Raw genomic sequence first — 14,636 nt, forward strand, 5'->3', positions numbered from 1 at the left:
TATGGATGGTAGTGATATCACAAAACCATAACACACACACTCACAATGTGATATTGAGGACCTATGAAATGTTGAACTCATCAATCAGAGTGAGACGTTATTGAAGAATAAAAAAATTAAAGGAGGTTTTAAAGTCGGTCTCCTTAAGGTAATAAACTTTCTGAAGTCTAAAAATATTATAATGATAACTTTTTTTTTTTTTTTTTTTTTTAAAGGGCCAAAATTACACCTTTTATCATAGCCCGGCACTGCAAACGTAGAAATCATAGTTGGGATTTTTTTTAATTTCTAAGGGTCCATTAACAAATTATGCGTGAAGAATGCTTCCATCTAAGAATAAAAAAGTGATATATTTAATTAACATCACTTATTCTACATGTCTTGTTTACAAATTTGCACATAAATAAAACGTTGGCACTAACAAGATCCTGTAAAAAAATATTAAATTCTGCGCTCTTCGGCACAACTGAGGAGCCACGGTTGATTCTGCTGAGTCAAGCGGTCACGTGACAGAAAGTCTGTGAAACTTCAAGTGTGGACTGCAGGCTGTTTACACAGAGCAGAGAGGAGAGGACAAGAAATGTAAATATGTATAGCATGTGGAGCCCCCAATATTTGTAACACTTGTAAATAGATTCCATCTTATTTTTATTCTTGTAAAATAAGTTATCAAAAAAATAAACTTTTATTTCTTCTTTTTCATGAAACAAAAGATCACAAAAGACATGCTTGAGTTGTTCCCATTTCTAGTCATTGTGCTGATTCCATAGAGCTGCAGAATGTATATATTGCAGTGGAATACAAGGCCACAGTGAGTAAAATGTAAAAAGAGCTTTAAAAAAAAAAACCCTGTGAAACAGCTTGTTGGGGTTCAGAGGGTTAGACAAAAGATAAAATCAATTACAACTGTGAACTATTATTGGCTCAAATATAGACAACGCCCTTGTAAAAAGACTTTTGGAAGATAGGAAATACTTTATCAGACTTGTCTTGCATGGGAAGGTTTCCCAAAGATAAGATCCCTGAAGACTTTTCTCTCATAAAAATGAAACATGAAATACTTCCATCAAAGCATAACAAACTGTAAATCCCACAAGTATGTTTTCAAGTGAAGCTAATTCTTCATTCTGCTCATCAGTCACATATTCACAAGCTCTGCAGTCGAGCTTTTGATCGCAGTCGGAGCCGTCTCTTTGCATTTCCCAGAGCTCCTAATCACTTTTTTGTTGTTGTCAGAAATGTATTTCCACTGTGGCACAAGCATGTCGCCGGGAGCTTTTTGGATTCATATATTTGACAAGCAGAGAATCTTTCTATAAAATCATTAGCAACAGTCCACTGCACACACAGATGTGTCGGGCTCTGTGTTACCTGAGCTTTCAGAAATGAGGTTTAAACCAGGTAAAGCTTCTTCGTTGCAACTTTGGTGTTACTTTTTTTGTTGCTCCAGCTATAAATTTAATCAGTTTATTATTTAATCAAGTAATTAATTCCATGTGTCTCATCAAAAATGTCACCAAAAATAAAGCTTTTCACTAACTAGATCCTGTAAAAGTCAGTCATGTAACAAAAAGTCATTAAAACTTTGTTGAACTGCAGGCGGTTTACACAGAGCAGAGGGGAGAGGTCATAAAAATTTAAATAGTTCAATATGTCGAAGATGTTTTTAACGCTTATAAACATGTTGTGTATATATAGATTATATTTCATTCCACTTTTTGCTAAAAAAGATATTAAATATATTCAACATGCACTTCTTTTTGTAATTTCAGTCATTATAACTGTTATTCTGTACAAAAGGCATTTTTAGTCTTTTAGCACTTCTAGCCATGATTGTGCTGATTCTATAGAGCTGCAGGACTTTTATATTACAGTGAAAAACAAGGCCACAGTGCAATGGTACAGTACAATGTGACAACAACAAAAATAAACCCTTCAAATGCTTCCAGTTCGAGACTTATACATCGAAACAATCAGGAGAAATCACATCCCTGATGTAAAGTGGTTTAGATTACCAGGCTGAACTGTTGACACTTGTTTGCAACCGTCTGATTGTCTTATTTTACATATATTCAATATATATATTCAAGTATATTCAAGCATCTTGTAATTATCCATAGTTTTCCTTTCCCACGAAGCTGACTTACTGTAAGACTAACTCTGTTATAAAACAGACATGAAAAAACAGCAAAATAACAGCTACTGACAACCAATTATGCAACACTCTCTAAATGTAAGTTCACTCTATAATGCAGGGACTTTGCCTTGCCACATTCATCTTCCTGAATACCTAAATATCCAGTCCTTGAATGTAATATGACACACAAAATAATGTCCTATATTCAGGCCAGTACATTATTAATTTGGGGAATATTTAAGTGGATTTTTTAAAAATATGAGGACATAAACACTGCTAGTTAAACGGCTCTGGTGTCTCTCATCACTTACCTTGTACGCCAACACCTTCTCCCTGAACGGTCGACAGAAATACAGAGCCTGCAGCACTGAGTTACAGTAGCAGGTGTTGCCAAACTGGAGAAAAAGAAAAAAGACACAATAAGATACATGAAGAGAAAAAAAATGCAGGGGTGCATGTTCCTGAGGTATGTTTTGTATTGTTTTACTTCAGGGTTTTGCTATATTCATGTAGTAGCGGCGCCCCACTGGTGCTATATTCTCCCTGTCACTACTTCAGAGTAGGGGATTGTTTTATTTTTTATAACTCTGTCGGAGTGACCACAGCGCCAACACTCTGTTGGACTGCCTGTTAGAGTGGATGGCTAGCTAACGTTACTGGAAGAGAACAAAACACACGGCGGTTCGGAAGAGGTTTGGGGCCAGGTAGAAAAAATAATAATTATCTAATCATTATCATAATGCAGTTCGAGAAAAAAAGTCGAAATAACGGGAATAAAGTCGAAATACGATTCCGGGAAAAATGTTGAAATGACGAGTATAAAATCAACTTTTTTTTTTCGTAATGTTGTAAAGATATTCACAGATTTGTGTCAATAAGTCATCAGAGTAACATTGTTTTCTATCCGAACAGTTAGGTAGACTGCATGCTACAACCTGATTTTTATACGTCATAAAATGAGCAATAACTACAATATTTAAGGGTGTCCAAGAACTAAAATCCCCTGACACACAAATGAGCTATTCTTGGTAGAAGGTTACCATAACTATGTTTTGGGGAAAATCTGCTTTTATGTAATTCATGTGATTTTTTATTATATCTATAAGCATTTTCTCAACATTTTATTTAGACTGTATTCTCGTCATTTAGATTTTTTTCTCGAACTACATAATGATTTATCTTTTTCTCCGACCTGACCCTAATCCTTTTTCCGTAGCGTCCACTTGTATTTGCTAAGCCTTACGGTAAGAACGTGTTAGACCCCCCTTCAAAATAAAACCAAACACATGTAGCTTTCAAAATAAGAGCATATGGATGTGTTAACAGATTCCACCACAGAGAAGACCGTCAAAATATGACAAATCTGTATCTGTAAATAAACAGAAGAACCCCATTTTTCCTTTACAATAATTAATTGACGGCGTTTCAGGGCAATAAAGACGAAAACAAACAGACTCCGGAACGGTTTCTACCCGAAAGCCGTCATTGCCCTGAACGCCTCCAAAAAATAAACACAGAAAAGAATAAAAATTTCAAAACTGTGGAACAACAGTGCAATATATTTATATTTATGTGAAATATCTCCCATTCTGCTGCCCCCCCTACTTTTTTTTCTTGTGCTTTCTTTAAAAAGGGTTTATATTTTTTCTTATGTTTAAATTATTATCTGCCTGCACTAAAACAAGAGCTGCTCTTTTTTAAATTTCACTAGACTCCTGTGCAATGACAATAAAACTATTCTGATACAGATTCTGATTCTGATTCATTAAAAATATGCAATGATTAAGATGGAATCGTGGCATTAGAATGTGCGAGACGCCACCAAATTTAGGCTTTCATGGCAAAAAATTTCGGCCCCAGAAAATCCTGTGGGAGACACTGATTCTAAAGCTTGTTTTGCTGTCCAGTTGCTGATTGATATTTACACGCACACACCATCCAGGAGACGAATAAGCTTTTACCCCCGCTGAAAACAATCCTAAAGAAAACACTGGAGGGGGGTGCTTCTGAGGTATGTTATTTTAACACCACCTGAGGGATATGATGAGACGTGTTTGTGACACTTACGTTGACCAATCCAAAGTAGTGTTCATTAACGGGAAACTGTTCCGGTCCAATCTCCTTTTCCAAGGCAGAGGCATTGGCGCCCTGACGGAGAAGAAAAGAAACATTTCAGAGATGCACGTGCAGTAACACAGTACAGTAAACATTTCCTTTTACATAAAATTATCCATCTGAATCCCTCCTTTGTCCTCCTGCTTCCTCCTCATTGTTTTCCGTTTTTCCGGATATTTCTCTCCCTGCTCTGCTGGACTGTTAGCCATCTGTTTGTTGCAGCTGTGTTTCTGGCTTCATTTCTTCCATTTTTACATTCTAATTATTGTGATTCGTTTGGATATATATCATAACGGGACTCTTTTTAAAACATAAATAAAAAAAAAAAAGGCATCACATGTTGTATTTAAAGAGTATGTCGATACAAAAAACAAAAGTTAATGTTGAAGTTTTAAATGAAAAAATATGTCAAAAATTATTAGCATGCCAGACAAAATGATGGTTGCATGTCCTATAGATTTGAAAAAAAGGGTTTAAGATTTTGAGCTTGAAAAATAACTAAAAGAGAGAAAAAACAAAACTTGTGGTATAAACAAGTAAAAAACTTTAGAAAAGTTTTCGAATGTGAAAATTCAAGCACTTTACGCTCTTTCAAGACATGTAGCCTCTTTCATCACATCAAAACCTTTCTAAATAACATTTACAGAATATCTTTTAATGCATATTGACATTTTGTTTAATTAACCAGCTGTTCATATTCAATTTGATAGTATGCTTTGTTTAAGATTATTTAATGAGTAATTATATGGACATAAAAACACAACATTATGTTAAAAGTCAAAGGAGTAAATCTGAAGTCTTTAAAATACAATGGTTAAAATAAAGTATTTCCAAACTTTCAAGACTTTGTACGAACCCTGTAATGGAAAAAAACCAGTAAATGTCAAAAATGAATTTGTGCACAAATGACCTCAACGGTGAGGTTACACTCTGAAAAAGCGTCTGACTATAAGCGGAAAAACTGTGTGTGAAACTAAAAAGTTTCCACACGGCGTGAGACAGAAACCGTACATTGTGCACACACGGACAAAAGATTTGAGAAAATTAAAGAAGACAAGATAATAAGGCAGATGAAAATCATGTTTGTATTGAAAAAGCTGAAATGAGCACTTACATTATAGATTAAACAAACTTGATATATACCGTATGAAGCTCTTTAAAACTATTTGCAGAAGTAATCTACACTAATTCCGTTTTACTTCTTAAACAACTTTTCAATATCAATTTTTTTTGTGTAACTGCCTGACTTTTTAATCAGTCTAAATTTCTTGTTTTTAAAACTTTTTAATAATATTTTAGTTTGTTTATATTCCCATTCCCTTAGCTCTTTTAATGACTGATCTTTTAATACTGTAATTGTATTTAATTGTCCTCTTATAATGTGTTGCTTTTGCACTTTGCACTGTTTTACCTAAGGGACTTTTTAACTCTCTTGGTGAGATATAAAAGCCTAAAAGCTGTGTAATTTAACATCGGTGAAACAGGTCTTTCAGACGTCATTAAACCTTTTGCTTCAGGATGATATTCGGGTCAGAACTTCAAGAAATCAAATACTATATTAAGGCAAGAGAGAGAGAGAGAGAAGAGGGGATGATGATGATGATAACGATGATGCAGCTTTTCCTTCAGGAGGTGAATGACTACATAAGTGGAGCCACTCAGTTGTTACTCATCACACTGCAGTCCATGTAAAGTCAACAAAGGAGAGCAAATGAAGCCTGGGCAGAGGTTATTTATCTAACAACACGGTGTCCAAACATCACAGAGTTGTAAACAAAGCCGGAGCACACGAAGACGAGCTTTCTGATGTCGGAAAAAGAGAGGAAAGCCAAATATCCGCCTGAAAACGGCAGAACAATTTGTTCAATATGAGCTGTAAACACACGCTTGAATGAATTTAGCTTGGACTCCTGAACTTGTGGAAATGAAAGCTTGAAAAAGTTCTTAGACGCCAGCTTCAGTTGAAACTAGATTCCTGACAGCAAGGCTAACTGACTGTCTGTTAGATGTTGTGATCATGTTCAATTAATCGTGACAATCGGACCGGAGGATGCTGAGAAGAAAAGTATTTTCGCCGTCTTACATCAGCATCTCGACAGCATACTTTTGAACTGGCTGATACTTTTTGTTTTGAAGAAAACAAACATGTTATTCTAGAAATCCTTGTTTTAGAAATTAAGAAAATAAACCGTGTATTATCTGTAAAACTATGATGAGCAAAAGCTCCAGAACTGCTGTGGAGAAGGAACTTTCAGTCAACTTTTAAGAGATTTTGAAGTCCTAAAAAACAAGACATACAAAAATAATCCCTCTCAATCATCACTTCTGACTCACTTGTGTCACGTGTGTGACAGTGTCTGTATCTGCAGAGATCCTGCCTTCTTCCTGTATTTTCTTTTTTTTTTGTCATTTTGCTGGTTTCTGAACCTTTCTGGGCGTCACCCTCAACAACAAAAATAGCAACCACAGCGAAAAAAAAGCTATAATATATATATATATATATATATATACACATACACATATACATTATATACATACACATATATATATATATATATATAAAAATATAACAAACCAAAGCGTCACGTGGACAAAGAAATAGTGAATCTGGATTTTCTGTTTTTGTTGAGCTGGGAGGAGGGGCCAAGATTGAAGGTTGTGTTTATAAACAGCACGCTACAATTCCTGCATAGTACGTCTTTAAAAAATACTACTAAAATGAATCTTGTGGTATATGTGATCAAAGAATAAGTAATCAATAGCACCAAGTTGACCAAGGATTCCCATGTTTAAAATTCTCCTACTCGTGTTAATATGATACAAGTTTTGAATCAATACTTTACTTAAAAAAATAAAATTGAGCCACATGTGGCTCTTCAGGCCATCTGCAGTGGCTCCCTGTTGCTTTGACAAAAAAAATTATATGGAATTTGTCTACAATTTCATCCAACTGTAAAAATATGTACCCTATGGACAGGAAAAGATATATTTAGTCGACTTAAATGTGCATCATAACCCATGACCATCTGGCCCTTTGCCCTGTCCTCTAAATTTTTGCCTAAAATAGCTACAACAGAAAATACAGATTCGCTTACATTCACTACCAGTGCTTCACGCTGAGTGACTTGCTTGATTTGCAGCGAGAAATTAGCAAATTACTTTCATTATAAGGCTCAAAGATGCGGCTCCAGAGGGATTTTTCTTTCTGTTTTTTGGCCAAAAATGTCACTTTTCATGGAAAAGGTTGCCGACCTCTGGACTAGACCATCATTAGAGTGCCTGGAGTGAAATAAACATGAGTGTCTCGATGGTCTGTTTACTACATTTATGTTTTCTGGAAACATCAACAGCCATCTCCAAAATGCTGCTACATCATCGACTCTGAGGCGAAGCAGTCCAGCTCTGGGCTGTGCAGGCCCACCAGTGACTTTCACGGCTTCACCAGTAAAATTGATTTTCTGAAAAACAAATACCTTCCGGGCAGCAACTGGTAGACTGCCAAAGAGGACTGAAGCAGCCAGACACAGCTAATATTTAGCCTTGTTAGTATTTGTCTGGTAGATGCTGGTAATGTGCCACCATGATGCCAATCTTCACACTTTAAGGCGGTAACACGGCGTTACTGGGTAAGTTACAGCTTACTGCTTATGGCGCACACACGCGTGGACACCAGCAGAAGCTAACAAATTTAAAAAAACTGCAGCAGACTCCTCCGTGGCATCTGCCTGACCGTCTGTCAGCTGTGAAAGGTGCAGCGGGCAGAAACGGGATAAGTTACAGTCAGAAGTTAATCTTCGAGCTCTAAGCTCCCATGCCTGCCTCTGTGACTTAGCTACGCTGCAAAATAAACAAAAGACGGAGCTGTTGGTCAGACGCCACAAGAGCATTTTGACCTTTTTAACCCCGACCTCACAGACAAACAGGTTGCTGTCCTTCAACTGGAGAATCTCCGTGTTTACAAGCATCTGCCAGCTGATGGCGTCTTTGAGCGAGGCTGACCCTGACCTCTGACATCCCTGATATTCTGTCCGAGGATCAATAGACTATCAGATTATTAAATCCTTTTGAAATGGCAGATTTAAGTCTTTGAAAAGCATATAATGTGCAGAAATAAATATAGAGCATGAAGCTTCTGCGGCTCACTGGGAGCTAAAGATGACAGACTATGACGGGAAATTTGAAACGTCTAAGAGGAAAGAAAAAAGAAGCACCACTCTCTCAGCCTTGGTCCTCATCTAAAGAAATACGTAGTTGGAAAACACTAATATGATTATGTTGACTAATCAATGTAATTTAATGGCCAGATCTGTAAACTTTCATTTGAAAGAATCGTGCAAAAGTGACAGTGTAAATCTTCTATTTATCAGAGATTTGCTCATAAATTTCTTGGAAATAAGTCATTCTGCGTGACAAAAGCATTAACAATAACCAACTAATCAACATTGACAAAGACCAAAATGACCAATGAGTCGACTAATTGACAAAGTGAGGCCAGTTAAACCGTTTAAAAAAAAAGTTTTTTCCTGTTTAAACCTTTTAAATAACCATTCTAACACTTATATTTTAGTGTATATCCCTAACTAAAAGCTCTCTACCTCCCATGTACACATGTATAAACTTAAAAAATTGAGATATTACGTTCATACTACAAATAAGTACAGCTACAAGTAAGTAAGTATGGTAAGTACTACTGCCACAACACAAAGTCATGTTTCAACTGATGTAGTTTAGGTTGTATTTTAGCAACATTACACAAGCACATTTTGAGAAACTACAAGATATTACCTTTCTATTGAAGCTTCAAATACATTCATTTTGGCCTCACTGTTATTCTTTTATAAGTTTTTCCATTTGGTTATGCCAAATAGGTGAAAGTTAAAAAGAAAAAAACGGGGCGGGGGTTGGTGTAAGAAGGTTAAAAGGACTTGTCTTTTGTAAGAGTTTCTCCAAGGTAAAATTATGCCTTGCAAAAAAAAAAAAAAAAACAAACCTGAATATTATTCGCCCACAGGAGACATACAGGGAGTATCCCATGACAGGAAATGCTGAATTTCTCCATCAGTTACAGATTAAGAGATGTCAGCTGGCTGGAGTTGTTTATACACGCTGACCGTGAAAATATTTAGCTATTTAATTCCCTTTGTGGGTGCTACAGCCATGTAACCCATAAGAACACGTCTTCTAGAATCTCTCATATTCAGCTTTATGCTTCACCTTAACTCATTAAATCCCTAAGCGACACATACACATATTTTAGCTAATTTCAAATTGTCAAGTTTATTTATATTAAAATAAGAAATATTGTCACCCTGTTAAAATAATAACACTGTGTGTAAATTATGTAACTTAAGAGAAATAAATGACTTAGGCAATTTTTGGAACATGCCTTTGTGACTCAAGCAAGATATGGTAACACTTTAGCAAGGCTGTCAGAAACATGACATGACAAGTATCATGAGCATTAATGCTACTTCAAAGTGTCATTAATGTTCATGACACATCCCATGTCATGTTTATGACACACTCATGTCAATCTTATGTAGACACCTTAGAGTAAAGTGTTACCAATATTAGTGTCAACAATAAAACAGTGATAAACTAAACTGATAACTAAACAATCTCCCTCTAGCTCTTCTTTGCTGGGTTCTTATCTGATTCCTATGAATGTGGCAAATTGTCAAAGAAGTGATGATCTTAAAGGGGTAAAATCACATGATCTGATCAACTGAGGATGGAGGTGATTTTACCATAGGTGGCCGGCGTCATGAGGAGATGATTTAGGCAAAAAAGAAAACAAAAAAAAACAACTTTGATAAAAAATGACTGAGGCGATTATTTTAACAGTGTGACGATGTCATACAAATCATACCCTAAACGCCTACTGTGACATATATGTCACATCACAGATCTTTGACATTTAGGGGTAGTATTTAAAAACACATCATAAATGTGTTCTATGTGGTCCACTTGGTCTGTGGTATATCCCCCATAATTTTATTTCAAGGATAAATGGGTTTGGGTTCTTATGGGTTAAAAGGGAGCTGTAATAACGAAAGGACGGATATTGTGACTGTGGGTAAACAACTTTGCCCAAAGAGCTCCAGAGGGGCTAGCGTTGGGCTAGCAGGCTAAGCTAGCTAGTTATCGCCCGTTGGTCAACCCTGCCCTTCTTAAACAAACTACAGCTGGCTTATAAATAAACTGACAAATAAGCTTTGTTTGTGCTTAATAGCAGCTGGTTTGTTAAACCAAATTGTGGCATATGTAAGGCTTGGGAGCTAACTGTTAACAGGCTACAACTTTCTGGTGTGTTATTATTATCATGTTAGCAAACAGGCTAGCGGAGCGGCTAGCCTCCGTTAGCTGTCCGGGCTCTCCGGACCAACAACCAGCGGCCCAAAGCTCAACATTAAGCTCCTTACCATCGTACAAATCGAGGCGATCTTGCGGACTGTCATCAGTATTTCCATCCGTAAGCCGCCATGTTGGACCGAACCCCGATGTTGAAATAATCAGAGCCGATGCGGCTGCCGAGTTCCGGGGAGATCCGTCTGCCCCATAGATAGATCTATATAAACGCCTTTCTTATAGATATCTATGGTCCGCCCGGTCGGTAGTATCAAACACTTCCGGTCATGGATTTCAAAATAAAACGCCACCTTTACTCTCTGAACCCCAAGCTGTTTCAGGGCTTCTTCTTTTTTATTGCTCTTTTTACATTTTACTCGCTTTGTTTTTTATTGCAATGTTTAAGTCCTGCAACTCTTTGAGAATTTTACTCAAGGTTCCCAGAGGAGGGAGTGCTAGTCAGATGTTTGTATCTGTAGGAGCTAGCACACTAAAAGCACTTTTAAGAGATTTGATGTTTAAGTTAATGCAACGTATGGATGAGTCCACCAACAGTACTTTGTGATACAAAGCCTGAGAAATGTCAGGTAAGAGTTCATGGTTTACTTTCCAAGTAAGTAAATTATGTTGTTTTGTTTTGTTTTGTTTTGTTTTACTTGGCAAATTTTGATTTTTGTATCAGAAACTTACCAAAGAGGGTCATGAGATTTGTCTATGGATGTATAATAAATCCATGGATTTGTCATGAAATTCAATTAATTAACCTTCCAAACTCCAACAAGCCTTTTCGGGGCTTTTTTTGTTGTTGCTCTTTTTACATTTTACTCACTGTTTTTTATTGCAATCGATAAGTCCTGCAACTCTTTGGAAGTGGCACAATCATGTCTAGAAGTGTGAACAATTCAAAAAATCCATAATGGATGTCCATAATAACATACTCACATGCATCATATACAGGTGCATCTGAATAAATTAGAATATCATAGAAAAGTTTATTTTTGTCAGCAATTCAATTAAAAAAGTGAAAATAAAACATTATATAGACCCATTACACACAGAATGAAACATTTCATGTCTTATTTTATTTAATTTCTTCTAATTATAATGATTATGGCTTGCATTCAATGAAGACCTAAAATTCTCAAAAAAAATTGAATTACAAAAGTCTGTTTAATATGGAAATGTTGGCCTCTGAAAAGTATGTTCATCTATATGACTCAATACTTGATTGGGGCTGTTCGACTTGAACTACTGGAAATGGACTTTTACATCATATTCTGACTCGTTTTAAAAAGCACTTTAAAAGTTAGTAAATTATGCTGTTTTTTGTTTTGTTTTGTTTCACTTGAGCCATTTTGATTTTATTTGTGTATCTGAAATTTACCAAAAAAGGGTCATGAGATTTATCCATGAATGTTTAATAAATCTATGGATTTGTCAAAAACTCAATTAATTATGTATTTCACTGCAATAAAGAGGATTGGGTCTCTACATGTGATACATATTGATCTATTTGCATTTTTACAACTTCTTCTTACAACATCTACAGTTTATTTTGGTGACATTTTAAATGAGACATCTACACTGTAAAAATGAATCAGTTTAATTTACGGTAAAATACCATGAAATGACATGAAATACTTCAACTTGTGATTTTTATTATACTATTAATATTTGTTTGCTTGAAAAAACAACCTAGTATGATGAATATGTTATTTGCTTTTGTTATTAACTTTATTAAAGGTTATAACAGGTTACAGTCAGACTTAAAAATTAAGAAACACAGAAGGGGAAAAGAAAAAAAAAGTATGCAACAAACTTAGATTATATTCTAGACAGATATAATTATTACGATTCCTTATCCTCAAATCAATTACGAGGATAAAGTCGTAAATATTTAATTAATTATGAGAATAAAATATTAAATTAATTACGAGAATAAAGTCGAACATATTGAATTAATTACGAGAATAAAGTAAAAAATATTCAATTAATTAGGAGAATAAAGTAGAGAATATTGAATTAATTAGGAGAATAAAGTCGTAAATATTGAATTAATTACAACAATAAAGTAAAAACTATTGAATGAATTATAGAATGAAGCTGTAAATAATTAGTTTATTATGAGAATAAAGTCATAAATATTGAATTAATTCTGAGAATAAAGTCGAAAATATTGAATTAATAATAGAATAAAGCCGTAACTAATTAGTTTATTACGAGAATCAAGTCGTAAATATTGAATTGATAACGAGAATAAAGTTGAAGTTTGTCGTAACAAAGTAAATTTTAGTTGTGGCAGGACTGGGCTTCCATAGGTTACTCATCACACACTGATGAATTAAAGAAGAATAAAATATTTACTGCTTCCTACAATCTCATTTGTCTCATTTTATTATCATAAACGTATTAATTTCCTTGTTTATTGACCCACAGAAAAGCTTAATGATGTGTGAGTCCAGTCTGGAAAGAGGGGCTCAGTAATTGGTGATTATACTATATAATAGAGTTTTTCTTATTGTAATGTAATAAAATCAGGTAGGAAATCTTTGTTTGTTGTGTTTTATTCTGAATGTTATACACGCAGCTTCCGGTGTTGCTCGCTGTCTCGGCCGGGTCCGGGGCTGGATGTGGGGAAGCTGTGAGGGAGTGTCGCTCCACTGCTCCACTCACAGACACACGGGTTCGTTTGGTTTCTAACACGGGGGACCGAATCGGCGGGCGGAGCTTTGGTCAAAATGTAGTTCTCGCTATTCCATTATTCCCCGAAATTTGTCTCGCTGGGGATATTTTTAAATTAAGCTTAAAGACAGAAAGTAATCAAACAATCTAAATAATAAAAAATGTTAAGTCGTAAATATTGAATTAATTACGAGAATAAAGTTGTGAATATTGAATTTATTACGAGAATAAAGTCGTGAATATTGAAGTAATTACGAGATTAAATTCGAAAAATATTTAATTAATTATGGGAATAAAGTCATAAATATTTAATTAATTACCAGAAAAAAATATTAAATTAATTACGAGAATAAAGTCGAAAATATTGAATTAATTATGAGAATAAAGTCATAAATATTTAATTAATTACCAGAATAAAATATTAAATTAATTACGAGAATAAAGTCGTAAATATTGAATTAATTACGAGAATAAAGTCATAAATATTTCATTAATTATGATAATAAAATATTGAATTAAGTACGAGAATAAAGTCATAAATGTTGAATTAAGTACGAGAATAAAGTCATAAATATTGAATTAATTTTGAGAATAAGGTGGAAAATAATGAATCAATTACGAGAATAAAGTGGGAAATATTTAATTAATTACGAGAATAAAGTCGAAAATATTGAATTAATTATGGGAATAAAGTCATAAATATTTAATTAATTACCAGAAAAAAATATTAAATTAATTACGAGAATAAAGTCGAAAATATTGAATTAATTATGAGAATAAAGTCATAAATATTTAATTAATTACCAGAATAAAATATTAAATTAATTACCAGAATAAAGTCGTAAATATTGAATTAATTACCAGAATAAAGTTGTAAATATTGAATTAATTGCTAGAATAAAGTAAAAAATATTGAATTAATTAGGAGAATAAAGTCATAAATATTGAATTAATTATTAGAATTAAGTAAAAAATATTGAATTAATTATTTCAATAAAGTCAAAAATATTGAATCAATTTTGAGAATAAAGTCAAAAATATTGAATACATTTTGAGAATAAAGTCAAAAATATTGAATACATTTTGAGAATAAAGTCAAAAATATGGAATTAATTATGAGAATAAAGTCGTAAATAATTAGTTTATTACGAGAATAAAGTCGTAAATAATTAGTCGTTATTATTGAATTAATTACCAGGATAAAATCGTAAATATTGAAATAACTATGAAAATAAAGTTGTAAATATTGAATTAATTACGAGAATAAAGTCGAAAATATTAAATTAATTACAAGAATAAATTCAAAAATATTTAATTATTATTATTATTATTATCATTATTAATAATAATAATA

At 34.0% G+C, this 14,636-nt stretch overlaps 1 protein-coding gene across 2 annotated transcripts in view; it reads right to left on the minus strand.

Annotated features, from left to right (window-relative positions):
- Positions 1–10,868, minus strand: part of usp12b (ubiquitin specific peptidase 12b) — a 34,634-nt gene extending 23,766 nt beyond the window's left edge. For both annotated transcript variants that reach the window (XM_059354673.1, XM_059354672.1), the window contains exons 1-3: positions 10,675–10,868; positions 4,205–4,285; positions 2,449–2,532 (exon numbers count right to left, since the gene is read on the minus strand). In XM_059354673.1, coding sequence (XP_059210656.1) covers positions 2,449–2,532; positions 4,205–4,285; positions 10,675–10,722 — 213 coding nt within the window. In that variant the 5' untranslated portion in view covers positions 10,723–10,868. The remainder of the gene's footprint in view (positions 1–2,448; positions 2,533–4,204; positions 4,286–10,674) is intronic.
- Positions 10,869–14,636: the final 3,768 nt, after the last annotated feature.

The sequence above is a fragment of the Centropristis striata genome, chromosome 17 (assembly GCF_030273125.1).
Source record: "Centropristis striata isolate RG_2023a ecotype Rhode Island chromosome 17, C.striata_1.0, whole genome shotgun sequence".
NCBI lineage: Eukaryota > Metazoa > Chordata > Actinopteri > Perciformes > Serranidae > Centropristis > Centropristis striata.